Below are 22634 nucleotides of genomic sequence, written 5' to 3'. Positions count from 1 at the left end.
TTCTACAATTGTAAAATCCACAGACTTGGGCCAATCACAGTATAACTGAAAAGAAAATAAATGACTGAAAGTACAAATTCATTTTCATCCATTTATACTTATTTTCATTTCGCAATGTCATCTCTAACTCAGGGAAAACTTACTTTTTGCTACACTTACTGCTTTAAATACAATATAATATTAAACCGTTTAAATACAATACACTATTAAAAATCAGAATGGGCTACAGCAGATTCTGTAGCCTTCAGTGGTAGTCTAGTTCTAAATGATGGATCCTCCCCTAGCCTGGGTCTACTTGTGGGGAATTCAGAACCTGGAAGAACCTCACAACACCATTCTGAAGATCCAGAGGCTTGATTTACCACACAGTACAAAATGAAAGAAAGCAGACTCAACCAGCAGTACACATGAATGATTTCTGTCTCCACAATTACTGCAAGAATGACACCCATCACCACGTGCAGCTGTTTCTCTCCCCATTTCATCTCTATGTTTTGTACGTGATGAAGCACCAAAAATAAGTGTAGTGGTGCAAAGTGAATAAACACACAGATGCATTGAACCCACAACTCAAGGCATGCAGTCTTTTAAGTATCCATTGTGGAAGACAATTTCCTGGTATAGGTTTGGACTTGTGCTTTGAATGAACTGTTAGAAAAACAAAAAAATATCATAAGGAGGGATCTAATGCTCTAGCAACACTCTCATTCCATGTGCTACAGTCTGTTCACACAAACACCTCATGCTTCATATGCAGCATTGATCTGGATGGTATGCCATCCATTTCTGCAGGGCTGCCACCTCATACTTCACTGTAAGTCAGGAGAGAAAATAGTTTCTCAGAGGCTGTAATTTTTTGTCATATAAAAAAGACATCTTAGTCAATAAATTTCCACAATATCTGAAAGACTCATAATTAAAAAATGAATTCTAACATAACAGCTGTAAATTAAACAGGTAAATATGCAACACCAAAATAAAATATCTTCAACTTCAAATCTACAAATAGAAGAGATCAATGGACACTCCAGAACATACATGATATTAAAAAAAAACAGGCTAACTACTAAAAGGTTTCCTTAGAAGAGTATGAGCAAGTTTTACAATCTTTAAAATTTAATCCGATCTTGATAGACCATAGCCATTACTATTACTTTTGGATTAGATTTTAGTGATGCACATTAGAAAACAATGATCATCACGTGGCTTTTGCCATCTGTTATCACCAATAGAACACCCAGGGAAGTCTGAGGAAGTCAGCATCCAGTAAATAGCAAAAAAGAATCTGTGAATAGAATATCTTAAAAGGCTCCCATAAAAGAAGTGTTCCCAGGATTTTTTATTAAACCAGGCAAATACCTGTCACTTTTATTATTACTATTATCATTAAATATAATTGCACCTGAAAAAGTCAAGATGCTAAATATATATAAAATAAATTACATTAGTCTTTTTTCCTTCTCTTGTAATTTGCTTTATGGTCTGAGTAGTTGGGTTTTCAAAGTTTATTTTACTGTCACTTTAATCTGTTTTCATAGCTCTGCTTTTAAGATCTATTTATCCCACATTTCTATTAAAATTTTACCCATGCTGCCTTGTTTCTCTTGACAATTGAAAAGGGCCTAATGGGAGGTTTTGAAGAAAAGAAGATGGACAAAGGCTTTGATTATCACAGCACAAGCATGTGGTAGTTTTTAGACATTTACTAAAGATCTTGCTCTTATGAAAAGTTTGCATGCAATTTGCTAAGAGATCCTAAATGGTGTTGCATTTTAACTGTCATTTCAAGTTGCACCTTGAACTTCAGATCTCCTTTTTTTTCCAAAATAATCCTGATGTAAGCTCACTTCTATTTCTTTGAGCCATAAACCAGAGATAAAGTCTTACAGACATTCAAGAAGTCAATAACACTTTATAAGTTGCTCTTCAACTTTCCTATTGCATGTCACAGCATGAGTCTCAGACCACATTCTTTATTTGAACAGTTAGGTAGAGCCAGTTATATATATGATGATCAGTAATGCCATACCCAGAAGAGCACAGCAGCATGCCTTTGCTCCTCATGAATGACTGGCAAATCCTCCTAATCCATCCTGACCACAAAGGAACAAGAGAAATTAAAGCTGAACTAGTTCTATATTTACTGCTAGTGAACAGCTTCAAGGATAAAATTGGCCAAACTGCACAGAAAGCATTCAACAGAACTTTTAGCAATAATATCAATCACAATTACTAGTTTTTATTTAAATATCTGGAATAATCTGAAACTAGCAGCATGCCATATAGAGTAATTTGAAAAAACAATATTTAAAAGAAGCGGAAATTTTTTTATTATGTTATTTTCCAAAACTGATTGGAAAGAGAAAGCAATTATTTTCTTTTGTTATTTTTTTTTTAATGAATGCTTATGCCTCAGGTTTAATTTATTTGTTTCAGTCTAGTAAAAATATTTTTTATAATTAAAAAAAAATCAATCATTAAAATGTTCAATTCAAGGTAGGGAAAGGTTTGAGACCAAGATATAGAGAAAAAATATGTGTCTTCATCGTTAATGCTGAAAAGAGTCTTTGTGCAAGTATTTATCTTAGTGCAGAACTTAAATTTCTTTTGCTGGTACTTGTGACCATTTCTCTTTTTCCTTCCACTGACTGCTACAAAGAAGAGCCTGACTTTCATCTTTCTCATAACATCCCATTAGGCATTCAAGAGCAACATGATCCCATCTTAGATTTTTTCTACAACCTTAACAAATTCATATCTCTGAACCTCTCCTCACATGCAAGAACACTGTTTTCCAGTTAATTGATAGAATTTTATATGTTATAATGTAACACCTGAAGAATATACATTGCCTTGCTCAGACACATCAAGTCACATTTGCTTCGTTTGAGCCACAGAGTTCCAAGCAATTAGGCTCAGCACTGCTCACTTTCACAGTCTTCTGGGGTTCTTTATATTTTGTTTTTAAGAAAGGAAGGAAACCTGGCTTTATATGAAAAAAATGCCAGGATTTGATCTCATTTTCATTCCAGCACAAAACAAAATATTTGCATATATCACAAAAGAGAAAAACCAGAATGGGTGACATCTAATGTCTTGAGCCATATCTACCCCATTACAATGAACCTGAATTTTACAACAGGATTCAAAACAAAAAACATTGAAAATGCTGGCACTGAGCACCAGAACATTGTTTCTGGTTGTTTCAGAACCACCCTGCAATATATCCAGTGCTTCAACATGATTCTGAATATGGCAAACTCCAGCAGCAGACTGAGGCCCTTCGTCATTCACATTAGGTCTGTTTTGGCCCCTGGCATTCCTTCCTGTTTACTTATGTCTTCAAGGTTCCATGAAATGTCAACATATCCCCAGCTCATTCAAAATTTGCAAAGGGCCCAATTGCCCTTCCACTATGAATTAATGCATAATACATTGCAAGTAATCTGAACGTCAAGTAACATGAGCAGCCTCTACCTCTGGTAAACCTCTTGGCTATTTGCCAGATGAAAACAAAGCAGTCTCTTCTCCTCCCAAAGAATCACATAAAGTAACAAACGCTGAGTGTTTCCAGTCCTAGTATTCTCATTTTCTCAAGTAATTCAATATCCCAAAACCCACTTTGCTCAAGCTCTCACAAAACTCTCTTTTCTTGCAAAGCCATGTTGTGCTAACATAAAATTCTTATTCTTTTGAGCTACCCTGCTAAAGCAAGCATCAGCTTGAGGATCTGTTCAGTTCTCACTTAACTTTCTTTGTGAGAAAAAAACCAACAACCTATCATTCCCTTTTACTCTTTGCCTTCCAAGAATAGTAATACTTCACCAGAAATTCAGCAGTGTTCAGAACTGTGAATATGAATCAGTAGATTACCACTGATGCAAAATGTTTCTTCACTTTTTGAACAAATCCTACTATTGAATCACATAAGGCTTTTGAGTTTTGTTTGTCTCCTTCCTCCCCAAATACTTTTGGCATCAAGATTTAATTCTCTGTGCATCCCATTCAGCACAGTGAAAACCCTAAAGAACTACTACAGGCAGTTTACTCTGATGAGAATTGAAGACATAGAAAGTACAGAATATGACACACGGTATTTTAGAGTAACAGCTTTCTTCAAACACATATCCAGTTAAGAGAAACCCAGGTGTGGGAGAGGCATGGGCCTGTCTGTACTCACTATGTGCAGCTGCAGGAAATCACCCAGCCCAGGGGCACTGTCGATCCGGACGAGGATGCCATCCTTCACTGTTGTGCTGAAGCCCACAGCAAGACGGTCTGTCCTCGTGCTTGGTCTGTCATTAGCTGGCCAGGTGTACAGGATGAGACCTCCACTCTTCCCAAAGATATATGTGGCACCAGCTACAAGATACAAAACCAAAGAAAAGTGTATTAGTTAATTAGTTACTTATTTGCCAAGTCTGGTGGTAATCCTACGACTTCCAAGAGGAACAACTTAAGCAAGCACATGCTTTCATTAGTTATAGGAGTGAAACCAATGTGTCCTGCTGGCCAGGCCTGATGAAGTACATTATTAGTTCCTCAATAAAGCCATACAGCATTCAAGACAAAGCTAGGTGAAGAGTTTATCAAAAATAACCAAGATGGCTTATCAAGAATGAATGATTTCCTTAGTGCTAACACCCCAGACAAGGCTGGACAGGACACAGCTGTACAGGGGGAAAAAACACAAGCCACTCCCGCTTCAAAAGCATGGGATTCAATCTTATAAGACAATTCAAATGAAATATTTCTCATTTCTCCTTTAGGTTGGACTTGCCTTCAGCTAAAGTCTATTCACACATAGTAGGAGACTATACTTTTCTCAACACTTCATGAGATTTTTTGGTATCTAGTCCACGTATTTCCAGCACCATTTGTCTTGTCACAGCCTGGGAATTTGTTCCTTGCCCCTGTTTTTAAGGACAACACCAAACTTCTCCCATGCTGAACACTGTCCTCCCACATTCATGAGGGCCATCTGAGCTGAGGAAGGCAGAAATGCAAGTGAGGAATTATTATTGCCGATGAGGAAGTTGAGAAGCTGATGCCTTTGGAGTTCACATTCTGACTTGTACTCAACAGTCTGAGTTAGAAGCAAGATTTTATAACTCAGCAGTTATAAAACTGGCCCCCAAGCTTCTTTAAAAATATATATCTAAAATTCCTTTTCTGTCCAAATCTACAGGCAGGCCAGGAACAACACTCCTCCATGTTTCAGCCACTCACTGTATCTCATTTTTCTGAGCACTATTACAATGGTTACAGAATAGTAAGCAAAAATAACCAGCTTCTGTTACTGCAACAATGACAAAACATATGTAGAAAGTACAGGCAATTACTGGGTACATTTTCTAATCTGACTGAAACTACAACTGAGGGTTACAACACGGATCACACAACCCTGTACAGAGAAAAAGCAGATAGATACAGAAACAGGTAGGATCATAGCATGGTAATTTCTACACTTGCCTACAAAGCTGCAGCTTCACTAAAGCTCTCTATGACCTGAATTCCAAATAAATGCTACATATTAATAGAAATAATTGATACACTTCTCTCTTGCTAAAGAGGCTTCCTCTAGACATCTCAGAACATATTACAAAAACAGACATCAAAAACTCAGCCACCTAAACATGAACTTATTTGTGAGCAGCTGACTCAATGACAGAGTGATAATGAATCATGTTTCCTTCTTCCCTTCCAGGCCTATGCACATCCAATAGAACATGCCCTCAGTAAATTCAGACAAATGTGTCCAAAATCAGGGTCACATAGGAAATTTCAGTCATAATTCTGAACTACCAAGAAAGAATATTCTGGCATTCTGGAACTGTGAACATAAACTATTTCAGTTTGAGAAAGAATAATTTTACAGATTCAGTCTCCTCATTTAGCTTTAAACTCCAGACAGAGGGTGTATGACTATTATAGAATGTGTGGAAAGAGGTTTTGTCTGTTTGTTTGAACACATCCCCAGCTCTATCTGCAACCTTATGGCTAGACAGGTGGAGATGACCAGGTAGTGAATTAAAACCCACTTCCCAAAATGACTCACTTGAATTTCAAGTTCTCCTCCTTTCCTTTGTACTGGCATCAGGCCTTTCAGCAGCCAAGACAAGCTTGGAGGTGAGTTATTTACTCTTTATGAAGACAGATTACTTTTTTGCCTCTCTAAGAGTCATTTGGCTGCAGGTAGACCATATCAGTCCCCCAATGAGAGCCAATTAGAACCAATTACATCCTCACAGGCCTTTCATGGGACTTAACTACTTAACCAGATCTTATTTTCTCCTCACAGAGCATAGATTTTGCCTCTAAGCCTAACCTGACAATATTCAGTACTTTGGTACTATGGTACCAAGGTTCCTAAGGTAAAAATCAGAAACACTAAGAAATAACACAGTATAAATCTGCTTCTGTTGGGTCTTATTCCAGTTTTCTCTGAGATGGCTCTACATAATGCTTCATGAAGAAATGTAGTACTCTGGTTCAGCTGGGAATGTCAACTCAGTTCTGGAGTTCACCTGGTCCACAGGCTGTCCAATTTTACTTCAAATGTGTCAGGGGTTTACTGTGATGGATTTTGCAGTCATATATTCTGGCAAGACACTGAATTCTGGAAATAAAGATAATTCAGATGCAACAACCAGAGCAGCACTAGCCTAAACAGACCTGTAAGCAGAAGTCTGAGGGCCAGTAGTTTTTCCTTATTTTCCAAGTCAGAAAATATCTGCATAATGAGAGATGGGCCGCTTGCTTTATCTGTGTGTAGGTGAATGTACAAATTTGTTGGATATATAAATGCTCCTTCCTTTCACCAACTTTCTGAAGACAAATAGGATATCCATTGACATCTTTAGAAAGAGATGCACATTAACATTGTGCCAGTATATTTTCTTGCCCAAATTATGAACAAAATAATCATTCCAGTCTGAAAACATAAGGTTCATCAAGTAAAAGTGAAAGTATTACAAGAGTTAGTACCACATTGCAATCACATAAAGAGAAAAAATAACCAAAAAAACCCCAACCATGCAACACAAACACACTTGACTTAACTACTTTTATTTGACTGCAGCAACCATGAGTTTATAGGGTTTGAAAGTTCAAGACAATTGAAAAAGACAAAAAGAAAGCAAATTATAACCCTGGACTTCAGGAAAGGAGATTTCAGCTTAACCAGAACTTGACAAGACCTGGACAACTCTATTGGACTGGACTTGCTTTAAGCTGGTGTAAGCTGGCTAGACCAGTTTACCTCCAGCAGTCCCTCCTGACCTTAAATCAATAATTATCCTTTCTTTGTGGTGTTGCAGAGAATTGTAGAATAATTAACTAAAGCATTCTGGTTAAAAAAAAAATCTGGTGAAATGCACATCTCTTCATCTTGATATCTTCTTATATCTAAACTCTGTTAATAGTCCTCTTTATAAGACAAGAATTAATAGTTTTCTTCCAAGATACTTTCTATTCAAGACTGACAAGAGAGCACACTCTTAATGAGCAGCCACTTTATATTTAGTTTTTCCTCACTGTTAAAGGTTTAATTATGTAATTCTTGTAATAAATGCAACACCAACTGCATCCTAGCAATAGAAAAGTCTGAAGGACTGATTAATTTCTCTGTTTTACAATGTATTGTTCTTATGTTTCACCGCTTCAACTTTATAACACTAAATTCAACCCAAACCATGTAAAAAAAAAGAAGAATAATAAAATCAAGGACACAAGCACACAAAATTATTTACCCAGTCACTTTTGTGAGCAATCTCATTTCTCATAGTGCCCTAGGCCAGATTACTGTACCAACACATAAAAACAAAGGTAAGTATAATATTTTCAGGTACTCTACATGTTGCAGGCAGAATTTGGTCAGCACTGGGAGCTCAGAGAACTGAAGAAGTACATAGTGAGGAAACACTCCCTACAGATTTAAGCTACCAGGACACCATTACATGTTTAGCATATACAAAGCCTATAAACTCACAAAATTTAGTGCGGCAGACTGGCAGTTGACTTCTCCTAGAAATTACATAACTTGTAGCTTGTATCATTGGTGTTTAGAGATCAAAGATGGGTATGTTACAACACATACGACAATGCAGTTGGCATATCTAGTTTGGTAAATTATGCATTTGTTAGCTATATTCATGAATAGAGCTGTTAGATTATTCATCTTCAGTCTAAACAAAATAGTTTGAGGCAAAGACTCCTCATGGAAAACTTCTAACAGAAAATTCATAACTAAGATTATAAACCACAGCAAATAAAGGCTACAAGTGAGGTGCTTTAAGAAGTGTTTAGTTTAAGCTGGCACCATCACTTGTCATTTTAATTCATAATTGCCCAAAGACTTCAAAAACCTATTTTAAGAAGGAGTTTCTTCAATCAGCATAGTACAACTGCAGCAAAGTAAAATAGTAAAATAGTAAAGTAAAAGTAGAGTAGTAGAAAACAAGTCTATTGCATCTGCACAAATTGTAACTGCTACGGCCTGCACTCCTGTGAATTTCCCCACATGAAATAATTGATTGCAAATTCTCTATTTGCAGCTACTAAGCCATCAAAAGCCTGATTTTCTCAGCTACAGCACAGCACACACACTCATTTCCCCATGGCCAAGAAAATGTAACATTCGGAAGGTATTACAGTGTTTATACACTGAAGGGTTAACTGCAGCAACTCTACACTGGGAGGTGAATACAAGTTTAACATAGTGTAAATGCTACAGCTCATATTTTTACAGCCAAAAAGTACCTTTAAAATGCAAATTATGAAGAATCCAGGCCAATTCAAAAGCTGCAATACTTACTTGAGCACCTTTCAGAAATCTGCCCCAAGGGTGGATAATCATGAGTGGTATGGAATGTTGGAGGGCATGGGCTACTTTTTGAATGCCTTTTCTGCTTCAGGAATCCAGAAGCTCATGCCAGAACTTTTTCAACTATAGGACCCTAATAAAGTGACAGAATATTTGCAAAGAGAATGGCGTGGCACCTCCAGAGATAAGCGCTGGAGATATATCCTGTGCCTCACACTACTGCCTAGATGATCACCATGGCTCTTGAAAAGCAAGTCCTGCAGCAGCACAGCACCCTAGAAAGGATTGGGTCTGATAATGGAATTCATTTCAAAAATAACTTGGTAGACACCTGGGCCAGAGAGCACAGAATAGGCGCATCATACTCCCCACCCTGCACCAGCCTCTGGGAAAATGGAACAGTACAATGGACTGTTAAAAATCACATTGAAATCAGTGGGTGGTGGGACCTTCAAACATTTGGATCTACATTTAGTGAACGCCACCTGTTCAGTTAACACCTGAAGCTCTACCAGTTGAGGTGGCCGTGCATGATCATAACCTCCACATACCAGAAGGGGATGAAGTCTCTGTGGTGCTCATCAGAAAGGTGTTAGGGAGGACAGTTTGGATGAGTCCTGCATCAAGCAAAGGCAAATCTGTCTGTGGGATTGTTTTTTGCTCACGATCTTGGACATATTCGGTGGATAATGCAGAGGAACAGGGAAACACAATGTGTACCCCAAGAGAACTTGATTTTTGGTTGAGAACTGTAATGCTAAATTTTATAATACTGGTGGCTAAAATGATGTTCCACTTGTGTGCCACAAGTACCACAGAGAATGAGGATGGACTGCTTCAGTTACACCAGTTGTGAGCTCCTGATGTAGCTGGACACTAGCCAACAGCACACAAGCCCTCCTGTCCTGGAAGACATCTAGGATGGATAGAATCCACATGGAATAAATTAACTCAACCGACATCTTGAAGGGACAGGCGCTGACTATGGAAATGGCACCTGTGCTTGTGTTTATATATGCACATAGCTGGAAGGTGTAAGATTTGAGCATGATTTAAGTGGTATAGAATATCATACACTAAATTGGGGAATATAATTTCTAAACCATAACAAGTATAGGTATTATTTTACTTCTTGACATTTTTGTAAAGGGAGTGGAAATTTTTTTATATTGTATTCTGCTTAGTCCAGTAGTTCAGCTGAGTCTCCTAGGGTATTTCATATACTGGGGTAAAGGTCCTAAGAAGTTCATTAATAATCATAGACTTCTGCTATTTAACAAGAAGCTATCAGTTCAACTACAGGAAAATTGATGATGGCATGATGATGGCATTTTGCTCTTCTTTCTTGGCAGGAAACGGAATTTTAGGTAGTTTTCAAGAAGAAATGTTGTCAAAGGATGAAATCAGTAACACATTGTGCCTGACCACAGGTTACACGAGCAAATCAAGAGCCATTTCACATCAGGAAGGAAACCTTGGTAACACCTGTAATTAGCAGCCCTTTAATCATCAGGCTTCTGAAAGCATAACTAAATAATGGAGACCTGAGAGTTTATACAGACATTCAAAAAATCCCACAAAATCTCAATAAGAAAAGGTAAAACTTTTTCCAAACTTACATAAAGAAAAAGTAATGGTGACTCTTATCTCACTGTACCTGGACTAGGCAGTTCATTTACTATTTCCATCACCAGAAAAGGAATGCAGGTTATAATACTGGCATGAAAGCAAGTGAGATCAGGCATACATCTGTGAAAACTAAGTAAGGAGAAAAAATTTGCTGCTGCTGGAAGCATCATAATTGGGTCATGTAATAAAAAAGCAGTTCCAAAAAACATGGTATATAGAGAGTTTTTCCACCCTCATAAGTGGAGATGAACAAAGTAACAAGGAAGAGCTGCTAAGACCAATTTTGGTTGTAATAGAAAACTCTAACAACATAGATTGGAAATTTTGCCAGAAATCTGATCAGACTGATTTGAGCACTGTCTCCAAAATTAAGGTTCTCAGCCATATGTTTGCAGCTAAAGGAAGACTTCATGTTTGATCACTCTGTCTCCAGTCAGAAGAACAACTGTAGGGTAGCCCCTCAGGTCTTTACTTGGCCAGATAGTCCAGCATCTTATTTATTTATGCTTGCTACCCTTGACCAAAACCAATCCATGCTTTTACCACCAGCTCTAAGGGGAAGCAAACAACATATACTGCACGAACCAGAAAAGAGAACCGCACCTTTCAAATGACATCTGTTCATTTATTACTCCCTGAGAGTTTAGGATGTCACAATTCAAACAATAAAGCACCAGTGAAACCTGTACACTACCAAAAGGATATATATTGGCTGAGTAAAAAATGAAGCTTCTGACAGTTGTTTTTAATACTTAAATCATTCTGGCCACATCAAATGTATTACACACATACTGCACAACTCCAAATTTCCACTAAATTAATTTATTAGGAGTAAAAAGACTTAAAAAATGACACAATATTTTGAGAACAGTAAAAGGAAGGAAACAGTGTCCATATGAATTAACAGCAATAATGATGAAAATAGGTAGAGTTTTCACCTGGCTTTGCAATATACTCCCAAAGAGCATGGATGATTTAGATGACTCTTCATTACTTGAAATCACTTGAACTGGGTCAGTTCTAGGTGTGCTGAAACATCTATATTGACTAGAGACAACCTAATAGGTACTTTCAATTGCTAGCTTCTGCAAAGTTACTCCTGTGGGTCCTGTCTGCTAAAGGCACTGCATTCAGCATAATACAGCTTCTTTGCCTCACAGTTATATTGGACAGCATTTCCAGCTACTACTATTAAACAAATTAAGAATTGAGAATAAAAAAAGACCAAGAGAGAATTTTCCCATTCCTTCTGCTCTTTCATATTTACCAAGGCGTCAGTTTTGACAACAGCTATTCTTCCTTCTCCAGTTATAAACTGTCATTTTGTTGCCCTCAATCCTAAACTTCAATTGCATTGTTATCCTAATCCCTCTTTTACTCCTCATCTTCCTATCCCTCTATACATCACATCCAATTAAAAAAAAGTAATTAGACAAAAGAATTAATTATATCTCCAGAACCAAAACCAAGCTAGACATCAACCCATCTTCTGCCTTCAAGCACATACAACAATATATTTATGTATGAATCATTTGCAATACCTGGACATCCCAGGGACATCTGGTGAGCTACTGCCACTCAATCAAACACATCAAAAAATGGAAGCCTCATCAAAACTGACTATCATCAATCAGGACAAAAAGTCTTACTCCACCTAAAGATCCTCTCTGGCATTTGTACATCTCTGTGACTCAGTTGCTGTGCTTTCCAGACCCTGAGTTTTAAAAGATCTATTGATACAAACACCTGCTTGATCAAAAAAAAGGAGATGAGGGTTAAAAAGGTTACAGAGGATCCAATCACCATCATCATGTGGCTCATTTTGACCATTCCATCACAGTATCCTTCCTGGGAGAAAGACAGAACTAATCCTTTCTATGATATGACTGCTGAAATATCCTTTTATTTATAAGAGATTTAAATTGTCTAAGAATAAAGAAAACTTAAATCCCTGGAAAATGCAAAGCTTCCAGTGTAATCCTAAAAAAAAAATAAAAAAGAAAAAAAAAGCAAACTTCTGTAGTTAGAGTTCTCATGAACTAGCTCTTCTTCCTTTCAGGATGCTCACTCTTCCCTTGACAAACCCTCTGAGACTGAAACTGAACACCATATTCATCTCAAAAAGCAGGCATTGTTTGACATGAAACTGAAATTCCTTCCTCACTTGAAAATATGAAGGAGCTGCTTCTATATAAAAAGGAGGAGGAGCTATAAAAGCTGCAAGACTAACACAAAACAGAAGCAGCAATTCAGATCACGCCTGCTTTCTGTGTTTGTCTTTTTTAATGACAGCAAATTAATACGAGTCACTTTGCTCCCAGTGTGTGTGCATCAGCCAACAATTGGATCAGACAGTATGTTACTTCTTATTAGTTACACTGCATTAAAAAGATTGGAAGAGGAAAAGAAGGAGAGCAAGGGAGTGTTCCTAGAACTACTACAAGGTCCAAGATAATTAATGCTTGAAATAGGAATTCTCTAAATCTAGAATACCAGGAAGATTGAGGTTTTTTCCAAATATGAATTTGCCACGGGGCATGTTGGGGATGTTTATCATCTCACAAGAAATTTAGGGATTAGCTCCTGACTAAAACAGACACAAGATGACCACAGGCACACCAGCTTAAACATAAAAGATTGCAACACTCGAAAATATTTCAGAAATACCTTAATTTCCATTTTTAACAACACAATTGGTCAGACAAGGATTACTGTCATGTCTTCAGCATTGATCCTAAGTGTATACCCAGGGCAAATTAAGAGTAGAACAAGCCTATTTCCTTTAAGTATGCACTCAGACCATGAGTTTTTTCATCAATTAACTCAGCCTCATGTGGTTTGTTTATACAGTAACCCCAAAGAGATCTATTTTTCAAGAACTTATCCAGTCTCTCTTTAAATGCATTTAAAAGTTTTGCATTCACCACAATGTCTTACAAACCCTTCCCAATGACTCACACAAATCTGCCATTGATATAGCAAGTTAAACATTAGCCAGCTGTGGGCCCTGTCAGCACAGGCAGCCTACAGCATCTTGCACTCTATTAACAGGACCTGAGGATGTTCGTAGATGAAGTGATTATTCCCCTTTACTCAGTGGTTGTTAAACTGCATCTAGAATAATGCATCTGATTTTGGATTGACAAACTGGAGTGAAGTGCCACAAAGGCAGTTGGGTGGATAAAGTGCCAGCCTTGTGAGGAAATGCCAGCAGATTGGGCCTTTATCAGCTGGGAGATGACACAGCTTCAAGGGGCCCTAAGGGCAGTCTCGCAGCACCTGCAAGGAGGTTGGGGAAAGGCCAAAGGTAGGCTCCTCACAGCGGTGCACAGCTAAAGAACAGGATGGAACTGCCATGCTTCAAAGTAAGAGAATCTGGCTCTGCAGCAAGGAGAGAGCTTTCTCCTCACAAGGACAGACATGCAAACAGGTCACCCAAGGAGATTTTAGAGTCTCTGTGTGTGGAGATTTTCAAGATATGACTACATATGTGGGATCTCAGTCTCTCAGAACTGGGGTGCAGGGTGAACGAGACCACCCCTGGGGGGCTCGGGAGTCCTGGAATGTTGCCAGAAATGTCTGGTGGCTGGACTTTGATCCCACATGGGAGATGACATCAGTATGAGGACAGGAGGATTTCACCGGGGTGAATGGTGAAGGGATAAGTTAATTGGAGTGTGAGATAAAGGGTTTAAGATTTCTGTACAGGGGGGTCTAGAGAAGTAAGATGGAGGAATTGGGGCGTGCCCTTCTCCTTCTTCTTCTTCCTCTAGGCCTCCATTTTCTGTGGTGATGTTGGCACTTTGGGATTGGTCTTTACTAAAAGTGCACTGGTTAATAAGGGTAGAGGGTATTGGAGAAAAATGATAAATATTGTATACGTAACTCCGGGTATAAAGATAGGTGGCCACCCCAGGGGCTCTCAGTGTGTGCCCATGGCTGACTGCTGAGCAGAACTCTGTCAGGCCAAGAGAAAATCTTTTAGATAAGCAATTAATAAACACCGAGACCGAGAAAAAAATCTGAAGTTTCTTCTCGTCCTTTGGAACGCGGGCGACCCAAGGCCATCTTGGGCTTTTCCCAGACCATCTAAACAGCCCCAAAATCCGACATACATAAACCCCAAGCAACCTGATCTGACCTCACAGCTGCCCTTGCTCCAAGCAAGGGTTTGGACTAACAACTTCCTGGTCACACTTTCAGTCTGAGTGAAAAAGGATCACCTTTTTCTGTGAAGAATCATCTTTTTCATACTTGCCCTTGATAAATAGATGACATTCTCCCTAGATCTTGTTCTGCAAATAATCTGTCCCTATAACAGTCCAGGGACAGCAATCTGTCCCTATATCTATCCTCTCAGTGTCAACTTTGCCTTGCAGACATATCACACCATCACCCTCAACCTTAAGTAATTTCCTTCAGTAAAGAGACCAGTTATGCCATCAAACTCCACTCCCACAGCTTTATCCAGCTAGATGACAGTTATCACTCTAGAAAAAGTCCACAAGGACAATTTCTCCAGGTTTTTTTATTTTTCCTTTCTTTTTTTTCCTACACATTACAGAGTATGAAAAATATTTTGCAAAATAAACCACCCCCAAACTCTCCACAGTACTGATAACAAAAGTGAAAACAAAAGGCTTAAAACTACTATGCACTAGAAGAAGAGACAAAAGAAACTACAAACACAACTGAAATATGAAATTTGCTGACTAAAAGTGCCTGGAAAATTGTGACCCCTTGTAGAACAGCAGGATATGTTTACTAGGGTCAAGTTATCCACCACCCACCAAGAGATTCCATTACTTCATTACCTGCAAGTGTGACTAAATTCAGCAAAGGTAGATGGAACCATTTCTTAGTTGCACTCTGCTGCCAAAGGGGATCAGGATTCAATTTCTTATTTCTGGGTATTTCCTGATAAAAGAGCACACTGAGAGGATGTTCTTGGAGAAGGCCAGAAGGCAGCACGCCAGAGGAGCTGAATACAGAGACTGCTGTTAGCAGGGAGAAGCACAGCAGGATTCATAGCTCACTCGGGGCTTGGAGGAAGAACAGGAATGTTAGTTCTGTACAGTTTTACAGAATCTGAATGGTTACAAAATGGCCTAGATACCCCTCAGGATGGATGACGGCCAAAATGCCATTACTGATCTCAATCCAGTCAACACCCCTCTAGAGAATCTCTTTCTAGTGTTTATCCTTAGCTATATTTTATTTATTCCATTAAAAAAAATTAACCCTCACAAAAATTCAAAAACAAAACAAAAAATACAAGCAAAAAAAACCCCAAAACAATGAAAACCAACCAACCAAAATGAAAAAAAATCCCCAAGACCCAAAAACCAAACAAAAAACCCACACCAAAACCAAAGCAAAACCAAAATAAAACTGAAAAGACAACTTCTGTTCTCTCAGCTTGAGTCACTTCAGGTTAAGTAGTATAACACCTTGCATGACCAGTCTGTGTCTACAAGGTTTCACTTCTTTTAACTGTAGGCAATCCTTCACTCTTCCCTACACACCTGCTCTCATTTCCTTAATCATAGATACCAAAACAGAAAATAGTGTTCAAATTTACTGTCTTCACAGTCATCACTGCAAGAGACCAAACCCAAATTTTCAGTCCTGACAGCTAAAAAATGTTGAGCTGGAAGTATCAGCTACTGGTATTCATTAGAGCCTCAGAAGGTAAGAGTTTTACCAAATCTAGTATGCTAAAATTAGCAGCAGAGTTTGGAAAAAGAAGTAAGATTTCAGGTATCTAACTTTTTGCTGGCTACTAGCATTTTAACAGTATGCTTTTGAAACAAACTTTTTTATCTATCACCACTAGATTTGTTTTAGTTCTCATCAGAGCAGTCTCAGAGAACACAAGTTTGACTCCTTAAAATCTGCAATCCAGCTTTTGAGAAGATATTAGTCTATAGTACCACACTAGAGCTAGTCCAAAGTAACACTTTAAAAGAAAAAAGCCTGCAGTGTGGATCTCAGGTCCTTGGTACTTCATTTCTTTCTAAAAACCAACTCTCATGCTGGCTGTTATTGTAGACACAGCCTAGTCTTCAGTGACTAAATGGGGCCCATTTTGGTCCATCAAGGAAAGAAACTCAGAGTTCTGAGCTCTTTGACCTCACCTCAGTTATGACATTGTCCCTCACAAGTACTGGAAGGTCAATGATGCAAACAAATGCATTTGTGGAAGCTCACCATTCCCAAGGCTCTCTAACTTTCCCCAAGGTCACATAGTGGGAATGTAAAAACAAAAAGTATCCAGAGCTATTAATAGGGCATACAAACTATTCTGCACATGATATGCAGCTTTCCTTGCTAGTACCTCTTCTTGCCACCATGAAAGGACATCCACCTCTGGGAGAGATGGCCACAAGTGAACCTCATACAGGCAATCTGTTAAAAGTACCATGCCAGAGCAAAAGACAAGTGTAATGGTTGTTTAATCATTCTCACCATGAAGTGCCAATTCTTTAGTGTCTTATGACATTCATGAATGATGCAGAGGGCTGGCATGATGAATGCAGAGCAATTCCGACTGACAGATACTTGCAGAGAATTTATATCCTTCACACACTCCCAGGACAAAAGGGCTCTTGAGCTGAGTTATCATTTGTTCCATGAGAGGATTTACAGTCTTGCCAGCAACTCCTTTTACCTTACTCTATAAAGTGTTTATTTTGATATACTGATTGTGATCATTCAAGAACAACTGTATCTGAAGAAAGTCAGCAGGGGAGAGAAAAAGCAGAGTGGCTCTGAATAACTTGCTCACCTTGACCTGGGACTTCATTCCCCACAGCCAGTTTGCTTTGTTTTTGGTATCAGTTCTTTCCCAGCATCCTCTGCTATTCCATTGTATTATACTACAAATGTGATATCACTCAAGGGAGATATGTAATCTCCCATGCCAGGCTACCCTTCCTTCTTGGCAAAAGGTGAAGTTTAGCCTCAAAAGCCATCCACCATGGTGTCTTCTTATCATTTCACTAGAAAGCACCTCAGCTTCACAGTTTTCACACCAGCCTAGAGTGAACTCTATCTTACAGTTACACATAGCAACAGCTCCTGCCATGAGACTCGGTGGCAAAGGAGCACCTGGACTTTATCCAGAAGAGCAGGGTGATACAGGCACAGAGTACCAATCCCAACAGGACTTAGAGACCAAGATGTTCCCCCTGCTGTGATGAGCACATCAGCAGTGCACTGCAGTTTAGCTAAAGCAACACTTCTCACCTCTGGCAGAGGCTACCCAGAAGTCTTGTGACTTGATATTCAGACACTCTCTAAAAGTTTTTTCATCACTCTTGTGTTCTGAGAAATTCAGCAGTTGCAATCTTGACTAAAATACATCATCACCTAAGAGGCCCTGAGTCTGTGGCCTTCAGCTGCACAAAGCAATAGCATGTGTCACACAAGAGAGGATAATGAAAGGCCTGTGTGCTGATCACATCAATCTAATGACAGCAGTGATTTCCCTACACTTCATTTTGAAAGCTTTAGGTGACTTCAGGCAGAGAAGCAGTAAGTTTCTATGAATATTACAAATATTACCCATAATATCATTACAGAGAAGGATATTTTCTTTTCTTTCCCATTTTAAATGATGCTTTAATGCCATACTTTTGCACCTCTCTAAGTATTTGATTTTAAATGCCTTGAAATGCTTTGCTCTTAAAGGGGGCCTTCACAAACTAATAGGAGAAATTTAACTTGCTTGCCTTTGAAATTAATCAATCATTACTTCAGAGGATATTGCACCCCATCACCACACAATGTTAAGGTAGACCAGTGACAGATGCTACCAAATACCTATCTAGACATGTAAAAAGGACTTCTAGAGCAATGAGTGAACCCTATAGTATCTAATGGGTATTGTTAAGAAATTCTTGAAAGAGAAGATAAATTAATAAGGCTGAAGAGACAACAAAAAGTGGGTATGCTATGTCCTCTTAATCTCTTCTCCCACTGAGAAATTTTGATTAAAATTGAAATACGGCTGAAGAAAATATTTATCAAGTATGTATTAAACACCTCTAAGCACTAAACTTCAGTATTTTTATTTCTGTCTCTACCACTTTATTGTGAATTGCCAGATTCATTCCCAGTAAAGCATTTAATTACCGCATCATTTATTTGGGAGACAATACATGGAAGAGTTTCTTTCAGGTACACCTTTCAGGGTGCCAATGACATAAAATTCTATATAAAGTTGATTTCTGTGCTCCCTAAAGGGGAAAAAAAAAATCTTTCTCAAAGCCTGGAAAAATAAATCCCAGTCTATCTTTTCTTTTTCTCCCAAGCTGTAAATACAAACTATTGATTTACCTCTAGCTCTTTCATGCCTTTCACACGCTTCAATAATACAGAGGATTTGTTCATCATCCTTTCATCTCCAGGCCTGGAATGCCTCTTAAGCCCTCCGTTAAGGGTCACTCATTCTTCCTGCAACTGCAGCACAAGCATCCCACAGAGCTCCACAGGTGACAGCTAGCAAGACATGCAAGTCGCACATAATCACTTATCTCCTGATTTTTTTGGCAGGTGAGACAGAAAGACAAAATTTATATAAACACTAGTTATTCAAAGTTTTGATCATTATGTTTGATCTTTTGTAAGCCTCCTTCTGAAGGCAATATAAAAACAGTAAAATATGGATAAAAAGTAATTTCCAATGTAGCACCTTGCATGAAGTTGAACTGGCAGCACTGCTCCGTCAGGTCTATATTCCCATTGAAAACAGGGAACATGTGGACATTCTCTCCTCAAATGCTTAGAAACAAAGAATCATTGGATAATTGGAAGGAACATGCAGACATACATTTTGTTTTCCCTCTCCTCCAACTCAAAGCTAAGTCAGTGAGAGAAGGTTACTTAGGAACTATTTCAGTTCAGTTTTGAATGTCTCAAAGAAAGGAGATTCAAAAACTCCTTCATTGGCAACCAATTCCAGTATTTTACTGTCCTACTTTGAAAGTAACGATTTTCTGTATTCCATCTTGTGCCTGCTACTTCTCAGGGTATTTCTGTGGATCTCCAAGACAAGTCTTATCTATAAACTTCCAGTCTGGTAATTAAAGACAACCACAGTTTTTCCTCCCTCTCTCCCCCCTTAGGGTTCAACAAACCATGTTCTCTCATATTTTCCAGCACTTTTACCACCTTTGCAGCCTTCTGTCAAGTGAAATCCAAACCTGAATGCAGTATTCCAGATGCAGTCTAACAACTGATTACAGGGCAGGAAAGCATTCTCTGAGCCAGCTCCCTGACTGCATTCTTGCTCAGGTAGATCACTGTATAATTGGCTCTCCAAAGAAGGACACATTGCTGACTCTAAGTCAAATGGTCAAACACTTTTTCCACAAAGCTGCTTTCTTCCATTCAGTTGGCACACGCCCTGTTGCACCTCTTGCACAGGAATTCTCCATCGTAGATGACTTGGCATTCTCTTTCATCAAATTTCATAAGATTCATCATAATGAGCCCCTTTCTCCAACCTGTTGAGGTCTCTCCAAATTGCAGCTTATCACTGGCTGTCCCAGTTTGGTCATTTGCAAGCTTGCTAGAACCACACTCAGTTTCATCTCCCAGGTCACCAGCACATACATTCAAAAACATTTGCATCAGCATCAACCCCTGAGGAGTATCACTAGTCATAAGCTGCGTGATGAACTTGGGCCATTGAGCACAGACCTTTCAACCAGGAAGTCAACTTCCCACCCACCCAAGTCATATCTCAAAGGTTGGTATATAAGGATGCTGCAGCAGACTGTATCAAAGCCTGTGTAGAACAGAAAGTAAACAATATCTCCTGCACCCGTTATCCAGAGAGCCAGTCATTGCAGAGGGCAATGAGTTTGGCCAAGCATAAGTAGCCTGCAGCAAATATATGTAGGCCATTCCAAATCAGGTTTTCATCCTCTGTGTGCTTGTAGGTAGCTTCTAGGAAAATTTGCTCAGTAATCTTCCCAGGAACTAATGTTATGCTGACTACACTGTAATTTTCTAGTAGATGTGGCATTTACCTTCCCCCCACCCCCCTGTCACTAATAACATTTTAACTGTTTGGTTTTGTTTTTCCCATCTATTTTCTTTCTATGTATCTCACAATTTCTCACTGTATTTATTTAAGATCAAAGTGCGACAGTGTGATGTAGACTCTTGGATCTTAATATTTCTTCTATCCTGGATAGAATTCCCTCTCATCAGATATGCCGTCCTCAAGATTCCTGTTTAAAAATAGATCTCTCCTTGTGAAAACTCAGTCTCACAATCTGCAATCATTCCTTCATCTATTTAAGGGCCTGAAAACTTAAAGAAAAGTTCCTGTTCCACTTAGTTCATCAAAGAATAGGACCTGCTCCTGAATTATGTGATTGTCTGTTCCATGAACACACCAACTATGACCAGGGCTACATATACCATAATGTACAACTTTCCTGCAAATCCAGGAAAGTGTTTTCCTTCTTGTGGAATGGCTCTAGACTCACAGTTCATTAATCTGATATTTTCTTCATTTTAGCAAACTTGAATGGGCTCCGTCATGTTATATACTTAGACCTATAGGTCAGATCTTCTGATTTAGGTATTCTGCTCCAAATCCAACTCCTAATTCTGCTCCTTTGCTCTAGAGAATAAGATTACTAAAGAATTCTTCCAGCTTTTCCATCAGTGAATGCTGCTATAAGATACTCATAAAGCCTATGAGAGCTGCAGTTTCTTCAGGGAAGTCCTTCCAACATGTCATTCTGACACTTACATCTTCCCTTCAGTACTGATAAATTGAAATGTGTTCAAAGAACATAAAGCAAGTTCCAGGAAAAGCCAATTTGTTTTCAATGGTCTCAGAGGTGCAGGCTGTTCCATGGGCTCATTTTCCTTTGCTCACAGGTTCACAGGTTATTTTGAAAGCTGGCTTCCATACAGTACTTTGAATTACTTTACACATTTGTGTGTATATATATATATATATATATATATATTTTATTTTTTTTTTTTACATCCAATCAGTTTCCATGTCATTTTTGCTAATCCTCAAAGTTATTTATATTTAAACAACAGCCTCTGGCTTTTATTCTCTCAATTTGATTCTCCCATAAGTCATAAAATGCTGAATTGATAAGTTAACAATAATTGCCACAACAGAACAGTAAGGTCACAAGCATAAGCAAAAGAGAAAGTCATTCTGACTTTGCAACAAGCGTAAATCTGAGTAATTCATCTCAGGTCAGTGATTTAATTCAAGTACATGTAGTTATAAAAGAAATCATGCTCATTGTAGTACTTCAAGGCAAAATCTGTTCGCATAACAATTTTTATTCAAATATAACACCTTCTGTAACATATTGTATTGGGGAAATAATAGGGAAATCTAATCATTGGAAAACTGAAGTCACCACCAGTGAAATTTTCCACTTCTTATAGAATGTATCACATCTTCCTCCACCACTCATATCTCTGTGACAACGTATTCCATGAGTAGGTGGGATGGATCTTTCTTTTTCAAGGCAATCCTCATTTAACACTTCCAGAATAGACTGAAACCACACACAGTTGAACTGAATTATAGACAATTCTGTCCAGTTATTTTGGCATTACGCATGTCTATCAGCAACCAGTTACTGTCATGGTAGAGCAAAAGGAAACTGAAGACTTGTTTGGGCTTATATAGCAGCTAAATTATCAAGTGGAAAAAGACTGGAAACCAAACAATGGAAAAAAAAGTAAAATCGTCTCCTCTGAGTTATTTCAAGTAAGGCTATATGTGATGAGGGAGCTTATGGCTGTCCTGTGCAAATTCATGTGCCCTGGTGTATCTACAGCTGAACTACACCAAGGAGAGGGTACAAATAATGCCTTACAGAGAAAAAAAGAGAGACCATGTGCTAGTGGATGCCGAAATACCATTGTTCGTTATCCACTCTGAAAGACCAACCAATCCAGACACTGAGCAACTACAACCACACTGACCTCAGTCATCCTAAGACCTACGGCCTACATACATTTCTGTGTTCAGTCAGCAAGAACCAGGTAAGTAGCAGACCTGTCCGCCACTGGTAAAAGGAGCTGGTAAAAAGAATAAATAACTATTAACTATCTGGGATGGTTACTATTTTCCTCCCTATTTGCAGATACACTACATTTGTTTTCTATATGCAACATTACAAAA

The 22634-nt window shown here is 38.5% G+C and overlaps 1 protein-coding gene across 22 annotated transcripts in view; it reads right to left on the bottom strand.

Annotated features, from left to right (window-relative positions):
- Window positions 1-22634, bottom strand: part of NRXN3 (neurexin 3) — an 869162-nt gene that overhangs the window by 237196 nt on the left and 609332 nt on the right. For all 22 annotated transcript variants that reach the window (XR_008482993.1, XR_008482994.1, XM_054275710.1 and 19 more), the window contains one exon: window positions 4181-4362. Coding sequence is in view for 20 of the 22 variants with exons in the window: in XM_054275710.1 (XP_054131685.1) it covers window positions 4181-4362 (182 nt within the window). In the remaining 2 variants the exon portion in view is untranslated. The remainder of the gene's footprint in view (window positions 1-4180; window positions 4363-22634) is intronic.

This window comes from Melozone crissalis, unplaced genomic scaffold (assembly GCF_028551555.1).
Source record: "Melozone crissalis strain CALT ecotype California unplaced genomic scaffold, PUWL_Pcris_2 ptg000018l_1, whole genome shotgun sequence".
In the NCBI taxonomy this organism is placed as follows: domain Eukaryota; kingdom Metazoa; phylum Chordata; class Aves; order Passeriformes; family Passerellidae; genus Melozone; species Melozone crissalis.
Note: the sequence above shows the minus strand (reverse complement) of the source record. Positions and strands in the feature narration are given on the sequence as shown.